This window comes from Amblyomma maculatum, chromosome 8, assembly GCF_055883805.1.
Source record: "Amblyomma maculatum isolate TAMU_Amacu chromosome 8, ASM5588380v1, whole genome shotgun sequence".
In the NCBI taxonomy this organism is placed as follows: domain Eukaryota; kingdom Metazoa; phylum Arthropoda; class Arachnida; order Ixodida; family Ixodidae; genus Amblyomma; species Amblyomma maculatum.
Window position 1 is genome coordinate 2,131,818 of NC_139351.1, and position 14,733 is coordinate 2,146,550.

General features: G+C 44.3%; 1 protein-coding gene across 5 annotated transcripts in view; it reads left to right on the forward strand.

The window, feature by feature from the left end:
• The first annotated feature begins 215 nt into the window (after positions 1-215).
• Positions 216-14,733, forward strand: part of LOC146180438 (putative peptidoglycan muropeptide transporter SLC46) — a 195,492-nt gene continuing 180,974 nt past the window's right edge. For 3 of the 5 annotated variants that reach the window (XM_084576034.1, XM_084576036.1, XM_084576035.1), the window contains exon 1: positions 216-1,506. In XM_084576034.1, the coding sequence (XP_084432160.1) occupies positions 570-1,506 (937 nt within the window). In that variant the 5' untranslated portion in view covers positions 216-569. The remainder of the gene's footprint in view (positions 1,507-14,733) is intronic. The other 2 variants (XM_084576033.1, XM_084576031.1) reach the window with 1 other exon arrangement.

Sequence of the window (14,733 nt, forward strand, 5' to 3'; positions counted from 1 at the left end):
TACATATCCCAGCTGAATCCATTTCTTAGCATTCTCGTGTGTCTACCGGTATTGGAATGAAACGAGCAGAGAAAGGGTATCGCGAAGCTCCTTCTCGCTAGACCGGTCCGTTCCGAAAGCTCGCCCCACAAACGCGGCTCGCGATATCGTGAGTAGGAAGGGGACATCGCGCCGGGGTTTTCCGCCTTCCATCGTCTGCAGCGACGGCCGACACAAGTAACGTTAATGCCGGGCGACAAAAGTTCGCCGCAGTGTCGGCGGCAGCTTTATCGCTGGCACCACTCTCGGTCGGCGAGAGCAGGCCAACCGATAGAGGCCTCCCTCGCTTTCAGTAGGGTGCTAGCTTCCAGCGTGGTCGTTGCGTGCGCGTATCGTTTACGAGACTGTCGGCACGGCCGGGTCTCGCCGTGGGCTTTGTCGTCATCGCCAGCTGTTCGTCGGGGTGAGCAACGCCGTTTCCGCCACAGCTCCGCGCACGGCTTCCTCCTTGGGCAGCCAACTTAGCTGCCGTGTCGGGCTCTTAGTGGGGCGACGATGCTGTTTGCCCCGCTCTGCACGTGACAGCGACCATGGCATCTTCTCCCAGCAAGGTCCTGCTTGGGCCAGTCCTGGAGGAAAGCGTCGCATGTTCTTCTTCAGCGTTGCTCGCGCCGGCGGACGAGAGCTCGTCCGAATGCCGCCTGACTTGGCGTGAGCGATGGATCCCTTTCTTACGTGGCCTGGGCCTCGAGTCCGTGCTTTTCCTGTACACCATCACATTCGCCATGCGCTTCGTGGTGACCCAGCAGCTGTTCATCGCCAAGTCGTGTTTGTCGGCGTACCCAGAAGACGTGTGCTCCACGATCAGCCAGCAGAACGCCACCATCCGTGACGCTGTCACGCGCAACGCCAACATCCACAACCTGCTTCTGGTGCTGTCCGAATTCGTACCGGCCGCTATCATGTCCATCTTCCTGAGCTCGTGGTGCGACAAACACGGTAACCGTATCCCGCTGTTGCTGAACCTGAGCGGTGCCTTTGTCTTGGACGCTGGAACCGTAGTGACGGTTCTCGTCTTCTCGGCACCCATGTACGTGAACGTCATCCTGGGCCTTATCTGCGGCCTGACGGGGGGCCTGGTTTGCATGACGGCGATCGTGGAGAGCAACGCGTCGCGCTCTTCCCGCGAGGACATGCGTGCCGTCAAGTTCCTCTTCGTAATGAGCGCGCTGCTGGTCGGCGTCCAATTAGGACAGGTCATATCCGGTGAAATATTCAGCGCCGGTGGCTATCTTCCCGTGTACTGCGTGTCGGTGGGCATCGTGCTCTTCAACATACTGGTGGTGCTGGTGTTCAACGCAGGCACCACCTCTTCGACGTCCCGACTGAGAGACATGCTCAAAGACCTTAGGATGCACAACTTCAAGGAGGGCTTCGACGCCGCCTTTGGCTGGAGGCCACACGGTCTCAGGCACCGACTAGTGCTGCTGGCACTGTCCCTCGGCGTCATCCTGTTCAACGCTGAAAGTCAGTGCTGTTTTTATATATAAGCTTCGATGCAAACCTTTTATCGGCTCACGTGAATATGAGAAACGCAGTTCATTGCACTGTCGCGATTTATTCGAAATACGCACGGCGGGCAACGAAAGCTGACTGAGAACGAAAGGCTATATTTCAAAGTGTAAACGTACTTTCAATTGAACACTTACTTTCAAGCCACATTCCAATGTTAACATTGAAGGGGGGGGGGGGCACCGATGGGGTACATTAGGAGCTTAGCCTCACGGGGAAAAACATCCGACCTGTTTTACTTGATTCTTATTGCCTTAGTTGCTCGACGGGGAAGAGCTGGCAATTTAACGCTTCCTGCTAGTGGGAAAGGGGGGAAGGGCGCGAACATACCAGTATCAGTTTTCTGAGTTTGTGCTGTTATCGAAAGCGTCGCTGTCTCACTGGCCTCGAATTATCTGATTGATGGAAATACCAGAACTGGATGTCAGTTTGGTTGGCAGCACTTTTGGGTTCCGGCTTTTCCATCAATCACATGACTACAGATTAGGGAGATAGCGACAATTTCGATAATGATGCCAACTTTAAGTGCGGGCCCAGTTAAATATGCCGATGCTTTAGAACACATCGCCGGGAGTTTTTGACCGTGATTTGTTAGCATCAGTGTGCAATCAATATGTCTACAGATCTTTATTCATAAGGATTTGATGTCTTATTATTAGAAATATTCAAGTTCACGCTCCATTGGTTTTCAGTGATAGTTTTTCTAATTGGTCGTTAGCGCAGGAGCAAATCACGAAGCGAAATTTGTACTATTATGGTCGTAAAAACCTCTTACAAAATACCACCGCTGCGGAACAATAAAAAAATCTCAAATTCCATGCTTTGGATATTATAGTAGGATGATCTGAATCTGAGCTAGTTGATGCATATTAAAGGTGGAGGTAGTTCCACCTTTGATATTATAGTCTCCCTTTACTTCCGCACCTGCGCTGTTCAGACAGAAAAAAAATATATAAGCGTGATGACGTTTGTAACCTGCCAGCCCAAGCTCAAAAACGGGGCCGGCTTGGCTGAAACAAAATCAAGAGATGCATGAAAACGCCGTTTAACGAGCATGCAGAAAATATCACGAAATGAAAGTAGATTTGAACTTGGAACTTTAAGTCTGCTTCATGTGAATGGACTCAGTTCCTAGGTGTAATGATATCGCATTCTTAACGAGTGATAGTGAATTAGTGGTCCTGTTTTGTCTTTCCAAACACGACCACCGGCTATATATCTGGACCACGGAACATGAGTTTATTATGATGGATTGATTGATTGATTGATACTGTCAGCCGTAAGGCTGTTACAGGGTGAATACAAATGCATGTAATTAAAGAATATACAGCCACAAGTACAACCTTATACGTTTCTAGAAAAATCAATTCAGGAAATGACAAAACTGTCCTGCTCTTCTGATTGCTGAATAGACTTAGGTACAACGCTAGCAGACAAAAATATTCATAAATACTGCGGCCTGCAAGCCACCAAAATCACCATCAGTGACATTACGAAAAACAAAAAGTGGCAGGGGTATCTAATCGGGCACGTGACTCTACAAACAATTTTCAAATTGGAGGAGAAAGCTCTGAGGCAGGGAATTCCATTCCGTTATTTTTTGGGGGAGAAAGGAATATTTCAAACACTTAATACGGCCTATCATAGGTGTAACCTGATAGCTGTGAGAGCTTCGTACAGTACGACAGGAACGCTATCGCAAGTATGTATATGCTGAAGTGATTATTGCAAAACAGATAAAGACATTTTAGCCTGGTGATATCTTTCTTCGTTTTGATAGTGAAGTAAGTTTATTTGTGTAGCATGTCAGTCACAAAACCTGTATATCTATATCAATATCTATGAACCTGGCCGCCTTTTGAAAGTTTTCAATCTTATCAATTTGTTTTGACTGATAGGGATCCCAGATGGCGATCGCGTATCGCAGTGTCGGACGTACCATGGCGAAATAGGCAATTAGTTTTGCTTTTGTGGAAGCAAGCTTCCGATTTCGTCTAATAAACCACAACGTATTTTCGACTTTTGAACGTATGTTATCAATGTATGAATTCCAACTTAGGTTTGACAAAACAGTAACACAAAAATATTTAAAAAAGCTTGCGCGTGTTACGCATGATCAAATGAAAAAATATCTTTAGTTTTGTTTGTCACTAGTTTACGAAGTTTCTGTATAATTAATTTAGGAAGTTTGCAATATTGATTGATGGAGGTAAACGCCGAATTTAATGCCAGCTGGTATTTTGGTAGTGCCAGCTTTATTCTGTTATGGCATTTTCATACCATAACAGAGTAAAGCTCTTCAGGGAATAAAAAAAAATGAAAGTCCTGAGGAACGTAACCTTTGCAAAGAAATTCAACCTGTCAATTTTGGAACACTGTCATCTGTTCCCGACGACGTGGTTAACGGATCGTCTGCGACCTTCTAAACAGTCGACCGTAGTTCTCACAACATGTGCCTCGGGCATCACTGCCCTCCCATACGGATGAGGAACAAGCGTCAGCTGTGTGCGACCACGTTTCGCACTGCGGGATGGTTTGCACGCTCTCTTTGTTTGGTGTCTCGACCATCCGTCAAAGCAACGAACTGGTGTACAACCCTTCTCCCCAGCATGTACGTTGGAACAGCACTGTCGTGTATCCATTCTAAAGTCTGCCGGCCCTACAGACCGAACCCAGCATTTTCCACGTTTCAGACCGATGATCAAACCAGCCCGCAACGCCTCAAGGTCGCGGGAGGCGTTGCGGTTATCGGTTATCCTCTCTTCGCACTACATGTGCTGCCCATGCCAATTTTTTCTTCTTGATTTCCACTAAATGTCAGTGACTTGAGTTATTTCTCTGACCCACACTGCACGTTCTAAGTCGTTCTACGTCGATTACCTACGTGTGTGCAATGTGCGGTTGGTTCATATCGCAGTGCGTGTGTTGCTATGAGGCAGAGCCCGCGTCAGCGTCGGTTGTGTGCGACCATTGTAGCATCGCCGCTGAAAATTTCGCTGCTTTTTGAAAACAAACAGGGGCCCAAGGGTATTTTCAAGTCACAAAAAGGAAACAAAGAAAAGCGGGAAACTGAAGGTTGCCCATATGCACTGCACGACCTTGCATCACCTGCATTCTGCAATCTTTTATTAAAGTCAGGCTGTGCCTCCATGCAGCGAAGAAGTTCACCTTCAGCGATATTTAGACGGAAATCAAACAGTTAAGGATGCTGTTTACTCTGTAAAGCTCGCACTGTGATACTGCTAAATGGAGCTATATGCAAACTATATGCATCACATATAGCGCAGCTTTATGGCAAGGCGCCGTCTGGTCTTGCAGTTGCTTTGCACTTCACTTGGTGACCTTAGAAGACATTGCCTGAACTGGAACATGTGCCTTCCGAAATGGTGCTTATTATTCTTATTATTATGCCTACTCAGAAATATCACGATTGTTGCAGTAATTGAAAGCAGTTTTGGTCGCTACACAGTAATGTAGAAAACTGTGATCACCAATTCTGAGGATATAGGCCACATCATCATGATTTGCCTATATCATTTAAGACACCTTGTCCTGACGTTCTGGCCCATAAACAGGGATGCCGTAAATAGTCTCCTGTAGATGTGATGTGCAGCCCCCCCCCCCCCCCCCCACCCTCACCTCGTTTCTCTCAAATGCACACTTCCTGCGTTTTTTTTTTCTAATTTTTTCTCGTACCTAGCTTCTGACCGTTGTGATTCCATAAAATTGTGCATAAAAGGTGCAGTGGTGGCGTAGCGGTAGAACATCCGCCTCGCATGCAAGACGACCGGGGTTCAAATCCCGGTGCCGCGCGATTCTCCACCGGATGAAAAAAAAAAAAAATCCGCGTGTCGATGGAATTGCATAAACAGGTTTGGGGCGCGACCTGATGCCGGTGAACACCTCCGGCAACGCACTCCCTCACCAGAACAGGAGTTGGCCACCCTGGAGCAGTAATTGGCCGCAACCTCCTATGATAAGCTCCATAAAACCCCGGCCCTCAGTCACCAGCGGCTGCGGAACAACTGACCACGGCGGCGGTCAGACCTGTGACGCAGCAGGGGGTACTAAGAAAGCCTGGCTCCGCTGGACAGGCCGCCATTGGAAACTGACCCTGGCAACGTTTAATGCTAGAACCCTAGCTAGTGAAGCTAGCTTAGCAGTGCTGTTAGAGGAACTAGAGGGCATGAAATGGGATGTCATAGGGCTTAGTGAGGTTAGGAGGTCGAATGAGGCATATACTGTACTGAAGGATGGGCATGTACTGTGTTATCGAGGCTTACCAGAGAGGCGACAACTAGGAGTAGGTTTCCTTGTCAATAAGTATATAGCGGGTAATATAGATGAATTCTATAGTATTAATGAGAGGGTTGCAGGCATCGTAATTAGGCTTAATAAGCGGTATAAACTGAAGGTTGTACAGGCCTATGCACCTACATGTAGTTATGATGACCAGGCAGTTGAAAGCTTCTATGGAGATGTAGAATCGGCAATGCGAAAGACGCAGTATACTGTACTAATGGGCGATTTCAATGCCAAGGTAGGGAAAAAACAGGCAGGAGACAAGGCAGTAGGTGACTATGCCACTGGTTCGAGGAATAGCAGGGGGGAGTTACTAGTTGAGTTTGCAGAGCGCAACAACTTACGAATCATTAATACCTTCTTCAGCAAACGTAAGAACCGGAAATGGACATGGAAAAGTCCTAACGGAGAGAATAAAAATGAAATCGAATTCATAATGAGTTCAACCCCCGCCATTATGCAAGATGTAGAGGTAATCGGGAAAGTGCGATGCAGTGGCCACAGGATGGTGAGGTCCCGAATTAGCCTAAATCTGAAGAAGGAACGCAACAGATTAGTAAGAAAGAAGCCGATCAACGAATTAGCGGTGAGGGGTAGGGCAGAAGAGTTCAGGATGTCGCTACAGAATAGGTTTTCAGCTCTAACTGAGGATGGCCACATTACCCTAGAGGCAAGGATCAATAATTTCAGAGATATCATTACTGAGTGCGTGGTAGAAATAGGCGGTAGGATAGTTATAGAGGATACCGGTAAGCTGTCTAAGGAGACGAAAGATTTGATTAAGAAACGCCAGAGTATGAAAGCTTCCAATCCAACAGACCAGATCGAATTGGCTGAGATATTAAAGCTAATCAATAAGCGCAAGGTGGCCGATATAAGGAAGTATAGCATGGAGAAAATTGAGCAAGCTGTAAAGGACGGGGGAAGCCTTAAAGCGGTAAAGAAGAAATTGGGCATCGGCAAAAACCAGATGTATGCGATAAGGGACAAGGTGGGCAACGTCATCACTAATATGGACAAGATAGTCAAAGTAGCCGAGGAGTTCTATACAGATCTCTACAGTAGCCAAAGTAGTCAGGACCGTAATGAGATTGGCGGTAGGGGAAAACAGTCAGACGTTTCACCAGTGACGAAGGACGAGGTCAAGAAACCCCTAGAAACTATGAAAAGGGAGAAATCAGCTGGAGAGGATCAGATAACTACAGATTTGCTGAGGGACGGGGGGGGGGGGGGATATCATGCTAGAAAACCTGGCCACCCTGTATACGCAATGCCTGGTGTCATCGACGGTACCGGAACCATGGAAGAATGCAAACATTATCCTCATTCACAAGAAAGAGGACTCTAAGGACCTTAAAAACTACAGACCACTCAGCTTACTGTCTGTTACGTATAAGGTATTTGCTAAGGTAATCGCTAATAGAATCAGGACAACCTTAGACTGCAATCAAGCGAAGGATGAAGCAGGGTTTCGGAAACAGTACTCTACTATCGATCATATCCATACCATCAATCAGGTGATAGAAAAATACTCGGAATATAATCAGCCTTTATACATAGCATTCATTGATTACGAAAAACCATTTGACTCAGTTGAAACCTCGGCGGTGATGCAGGCATTGCGAAATCAGCGGGTAGACGAGCCGTACGTGAAAGTGCTGGAAGATATATATAGTGGCTGCACAGCAACCATAGTTCTCCATAAAGAAACTAACAAAATTCACATAAAGAAAGGTGTTAGGCAACGAGACACAATCTCCCCAGTACTATTCGCAGCTTGCTTAGAGGAAGTATTCAGAGACTTGGAATGGGAGCAGTTCGGGATAAGGGTAGATGGAGAATACCTCAGTAATCTGCGATTTTCTGATGACATTGCCTTGCTAATCAACTCGGGGGATGAACTGCAAATAATGATTGATGACCTAGACAGGAAAAGTAGAAAGGTAGGCTTGAAAATCAATATGCAGAAGACTAAGGTAATGTTCAACAGCCTCGGGAAGGAACAGCAGTTTACATTAGGTAACGAAGCACTGGAAGTAGTAGGCGAATATGTCTACTTAGGACAGGTAGTAACCACAGATCCGAACCATGAAAAGGAAATAACAAGAAGCATTTGTCGAGTATCGCCCATCCAGCAGGGATACTGCCGTACTTCACACATGCGACTATGAGCCCCTCGGATATGCCGCAAGCCGCGCCTGCGCGACTCGTGACAGGACACTGACATCACGTGGCATGGCCCATATATAAAGCCACACCGGCCTGGAGGGACCGTCACTCTGGAGCAGACCAGGCAGCCGCAGGATAGCACAGCGACTTATCTGCTTTCTACGTTTTGCGCAGGTATGTTGTCGCCCTAGCGATTGAATTTTTAGCTCCTGGTCTGCTCCAAGTGTGTTTGAAGTATGTTTGATTTTTGTGCATGGGGGCGGGGGGTAGTATTACTAGTCATTAGCGTTTACTTTGCTAACAAAATGAGTGACAAGCCACCTACGACTTTAAAAGAGGTGGTCAAGGCATTAGCAGACTTCGAAGCTCGTTTCGACGGCAAAGAAAAAAGGTTGAAAGAAGCTTTGAAAGAAATAATCGAGACAGAACTGGAAAGTGTGAAACAGTCGGTGCAGTTCATGAACGAAAAGTTTGAAGAATTCAGGACTGAGATGATTACGCTGAAAAGAGAACTTGCTGCTGTAAAGGATGAAAGATGAAAATCACTAGCTAAAACAGAAAAATAGCCGTCTTAGTAAAAAATTGAAGGAGTTAAGGAGCGAGGTTATTGACCTACAACAATACAGTCGAAAGAAAAACTTAGAGATAAAGGGCATTCCCTTAGAACAGGAGGAAGACCTCTTTCGGACCATGAAAACCACTTGCACTTCATTGAAATCAGATATTCAAGAAACAGACATAGAAGTTATACATCGCGTCATAACGAAAGACAAAAGCAAGTCAAATATCATTGTGAAGTTTACTTCCCAGAAAGTCCGGGACAGTGACCTGAGAGCAGCTAAGAAATGCCGGCTAAATACGTCGGTGTTAGGTTCTGATGACCCCGACCCCATCTTCATTAATGAACACCTCTGTCCGGCGAATAAACTGCTCCTCGGAAAAGCTCTTGCAGCAAAACGAGAAAGCATTTGGAAGTATACTTCGGTATCCGACGGCAAAATCCTCATGCGAAAAACAAACAAAACAAAGTTACTTCATGGGACATGCGTCGAAGATCTGAGCAGAGTTGTCTCATCAGATGGCATACAATATTTCTCTGATAGAGCAAGCCAGGCTTGCGCACGATGACTTATCTATCTTAAATTGCAATGTACGAAGCATTCGCAAAAATTCTGACAATCTTCCAGCGCACCTGTCACAGTTTTCCTTCAGATATGACGTGATTGCTATCAAAGAGACATGGGTAAAAGAGGCCAAATCGGTTTTTGATTCCAGGCTACGAAATGGTGTCACTATGAAGGTCTGGCAGTACACGTGGCGGTGGTGTTGCCTTTTTTGTCAAAACGGCATTACATTATTGTAGCTCCGATGTTAAGAAATACAGCAATGAAGCAATCGAAGCTCTTTTCTATAAACTTCAGTGTGGCCCCGTAATTGGCGTGGTTTACCGTCCTCCGCATTCCGAAATGCCACAATCCATTGCTGACATGGAAACTATTTTGATGTCATATGCGAGTATAAAAAATCCTATTGTTATCTGTGGCGACTTCAACATTGACCTATTATCAGACAACTGCAGTGAATACGTTTTTCTTCAATCATTCAATTTTAAAAATGTCATCAACTCTGCACCTCGGATAACTAGTCAAACTGCACCCGTCATCAACCATATGTTGTGCAACCTTGATATGAATTTTCGGGCAGGTGTGGTGATGTTCTGGTTGCTGATCATTGTCCGACATTTATGTTCTTGCCCCGATCCTGTATGTCGGCGTCTAGCCAAAGTCATCCAAAGCAATCTTTCCTTATTGATTACGCGCGAGTTAGAAATATACTTAAGAACATTACCTTCAGTACTATATCGTAAATATTAGAAAATTTTCTCTCGTACATCAAAAATGCAATCAGCAAATCAACACGGGAGTGTGTCAAACGCAACTGCAAAGATCCTATATGCCCATGGATAACTCAGGACGTACTTGACGTACTGAAGAGAAAGGATTCATGGTACAATAAATGAAAGAAAAACAAAGTAAATGACTATTACCGAACGCAGTTTAAATATTGCAGGAATAAGTCAGCAGCCATGATCAGAAAATTGAGAAAACTGTATTACACTAAATTGGTTAGTCAAAACAAACGGGACACGAAACAACTATGGAAGATAGTTAGAAATGTAACTGGTGTAAATAAACAGAAAGAAGTCACCCCCAATAGCATTTATCTGCAAGTTGCAATGATTTCAACGAATACTTCACTAACATTAGTAGTAGCCTTTCTAGTTGCAATCCCCACTATCGCTATCTAGTTCATCTGTACCAACAACTGTATGCAATAATTTTCATTTTCGCGCTATAACCACTGAAAACTTAAAAGCGGTTGTAAGATGGCAGTAAACAAAGCAACCGGTCTTGACGGCATTCAATCAAGGGTGGTCAAAGATAACATAGATATCCTCTGCCCTTACCTTTTCCACTTGTTCAATCGTTCCCTAGAAAATAATCGCTATCCTGATAGACTGCAGTTGCTAAAATAGTTCCAATATATAAAGCAGGAGATCGTAACCAGCCAGGTAGTTACAGGCCGATATCTATACTAAGTGCGATTAATACACTTTTTGAAAAACTAATAGCGAAACAAGTATAAACATTTCTTGACAACAATAATATTGTTACGATACGGCAAGCCGATGAAAACAGGAGAACAGAGGACAGAGAGATGGTCGATGATAGTGAGATGACGTTTAATGAAAATGTTGCCGGGCCTAGCGCGAGCGCTCCTGTCCGCGCCACTGCCCGCTTTTTCTTCCTTGATGTCGTCCGTAACAATATCATTACACCTCAGCAACATGGATTTGTCGAAAATAGGCTAACTTCCACAGCAGGCTTAACTTTATCGCAAGTTATTATGCCCTGCATCAGAACAAAATACATTTGATACGGTATGTCATCCTATATTGTTGAAGAAATTGGAAAGTTATGGTTTTGTCGATAACTCGCTTAAATTTTTTCACATCTATCTATCTAACCTTAAGCAAAGAGTACTTATTAATGATTTTATATCAGATGTCAACGATGTAACCTGTGGTGTGCCACAGCCCACAGGGTTCTGTTGTGGGTCCCGTGTTGTTCTCACTTTATCTAAACGATCTCCCGCAAGTGCTACGCTTTTCTCAAGTACTATTGTACGCAGACGACACCACTCTTCACTGGGGAATCTCTTCAGGCAATTCACACGATCACAATGAATAAGCTGGCAATGCTGTCTTCCTGGTTCCTGAACAATCGCTTAACGCTGAACATTGCCAAAACTAAGATTATAATTTTTCACTCTAGACACATAACTATTAACAATACATTTACCCTTACTCTAGGTAACTCGTTAATAGAACCAGTTTTTTCTTTTAAATATTTAGGGGTTATATTTGATTGCCATTTACACTAGAAAGAACAAATTAACAACGTATGCAAAATATTAGCCTTTGGGTGCCACATGCTCATTAAGGCGAAATACTATTTTCCTTGCGATATACTACATTCCCTCTACTTCTCGTTTTTCCATTTACATATCAGTTACTGCTGTGAATCTTGGGGTCAAGCATATAAAACTTATTTGTCGCCTTTACATCGTCTTCAAAAGCTGGCATTGAATGCAATAACAACTAGTAATTTTGATCAATCCAGCAGCAACATTTTTGATGCCAACAGTATACTATCGTACCTAACCTTGCGTAACTACAAAGTTGCGCTTGTGATCAACAATATAATTAGCACAAACTCCCCCCTTCCATTAGGCCTATTTGTCCAGTCTTCGCGTAATACTAGGCAGGCATCTAACTAAATTTAACCTCCCAAAATGTAGAAATGTATATGGTGAGCGACTGATGGAGTCCAATGGTGCTAAAATATGGAATGAATTGCCGATCGAGGTAAAAGTCGCCAGAAATTTTAAATTGACATGTAAACTGTATTACCAGTGTAACCAAGTTCAGCCTGAATTTCTTTGTTAGTGAAATTCACATATGTTGCCTAGTTTTTGAAACACGTTTTATACTGCTCTTTGTTGTTGCGCACATGCTATTACCTGTGCGCAATAATTTTGTGAGTGTATCGTGTGCTTCGCTTGCACTTTATTGTACTTTGTAACCATATTCTTTCTAATTCTCCTTTTCTTCATTTTAGTATTATTATGCTTATCGATTTTACTTGGTACTCATACTTATGTGGGTATTTTATTTTACTTGCACTTTGCTGTATTCTTGCATATGTATGCAATTGTAGCACTATTGTTGAGTTTATATCATTATTGTTCCTTTCAGTCCTTGATCCTCTATGGCTGAACCTGTGAGTAATATTTGTATTTGGACCGGCCACTAGCCTACTGAGCTATCGGTCAAAACAATGTTTGTACTGTTTTTGTGTCAACAAAGTTCCTTGAAAAAAGAAAAAAAAAAAGGTAGGGAAAAAGCAGGCAGGAGACCAGGCAGTGGGGCCTGTGGCAATGGGAGTGGGCAAAAAATATCAGTAATTATGCATTACCACAATCCGCGCAATTTTCCACCGTTCTCGCTGGTGAATTTAGAATTTAGGACTAGAACTTTAAGCGCAGGTTCGAGGTGACGTTAACTGCAGTACACAGTGGCGAATGAACGGCACCAACGACACGTAACTGAACCGAAAGAAAGAAATTTGAGACATTAAAATTACGGTAAAGGATGCAGTTTATACCTGTTAAAACCACAGAGAAAAAGCCAGCACAGCCGGTAGTTTTCGTGCAAGTTATGATCCGCGTTGTTTGGTTACCTTCAGACGTACATTAACTTCGCGTTAAATTCTGCTCTTCACTGTCGTTCGTGGTGACCCTCTTCAGTAAACGGCGATGCCAGAGTGAAAACAGACGTAAATCAGTGGAAAGGTAGGACGAAATATTAGGAAGGCCAGTAAAATATTGTACGGAAAGTAATAACGTGGTTCACGAAACGATGAGGCGACAGTCAATAAAAGCAGGAGATATAGCATTATATACCGCCAGCATATTATACTGCAACAGCTGGTGGCTTACTGCTGCACTCAGACAAAGAGCAGTTCTCAAGTGCACCGCGAGAAATCGGAACGAAGAAGTCGGCAGGTGCCGCCCAAAAGTTAATAAACACTGCTATTTTACAGAAAATAAGCGCAAAGAATGCATTCAGATGAAATGAAGAGAACTTACCTCGCATATCAGAGCTCATTTCGGGGCTGTTTCATGCGGCTTATACTTAAAAGCCACTGCAGTCGCGACGTAGGACGAACCTTCCGCAGGGCACAAAAGGCTTCACCGCTTTCGGTGCGGTTTGTGCAGTTTGGCGCTGTGCACCCAATCATATTTGAAGAAAACATTCTGCACTGCACAGCCATGCCATTAGAGCGCACAAAAAAGGTGGGAACACACTGTAGAAACCGACGTGACGGCACTGCAAGTGGCGAGAAAAATGTTTCGCCTGTAAAGTTGACTCCTCCTTCGAATGGAACGTTTGACGTGATCGCCAAGAGCGGCGCAGGGATGTCAGTCGCGCAACTCTGCTTCCTACGGGAGCATATACAGGAACACTAGACGTAATAGCTTCGGCACAGTTTATAGTGACAACTGTTATCTATGAGCGTCGTTTTTGCAATGGCTGATTTTCGAGAACAGCGTGTGGCGGTGAAACGTGTTTCCTGCTCGGAAAACATGGAACAGAAACTTTTGAAATGTTAACAACGGCGTACAAGGATGTTGCTGTGGGTAAAGTCAAGCGTTTTGAGTGGTTCTGCCGTTTCAAAATGTCAATTGTTGACCAACTTCGTTCTGGTCGACCTTCCACGGACCGAAAACATGAAAATGATGAAAAAATTCGTTCAGTCATTAATATATGACCAAAAATGGTATGACCCCTGTTCCTCACCCCCCATACTCACCGGACCTTGCCCGGTGTGACTTATTTTGTTTCCCAGAATGAAAAAACATATAAAAGCAAGGCGTTTTGCTGATGTTGCAGAAACAAAGAAAACAAACGATGCAGGCGCTGTCAAGCACCACAAAACACGAATTTAAACAATTTTTTGAGAAGTGGAATGAAAGTTTAAACAATTGTATTAGTGAAAGTGTAGAGTACCTTAAAGGAGATTGAAGTTTTGGGCTTCAAATGTGAATAAATAGGTTCAAAAGGAAATAAGTCCGGTTTCTTTTGGGTACCCCCTCGTACATATAGTATAGCTTACAGTGAGGTTGGTGGACATAATTACGGCAGTAAAAAATATAATGAACATTTCTCATCACTGCAATGTATTTTAAAATACAGCCACCTCATCATCTCATATTGTCATCTCGTAGCACTCTAAGGTATCGCGACACTAGATCAGCCGTCTTTGCAGTCTCTTGTAGCGGTCACAGAGCTGCCTGAGCTCTGAGCTTTTAAAGTGGCCGCCTTTCGTTGGTTGGCATGGTGAAAGCTTTTGCAGGGTAAATAATAAGGAGCATGAGCAATTAGCACCTGTCTTGTTCAGCACATGTGTATATATCCTTACAGAACCAAGAAATGCATGTCAGTGTGAAAGCGTCGCAATGTTCGCAACGCCAACTTTCACAAGAAAGCGATAAACTGCTGCGCGAGGGTTCTGGTGATAATGCAGCATACAAAGGCAGTGCTGCAAGCTTTATTGCCGGGTTGGTCTATGCAGATGACGTCCCGGC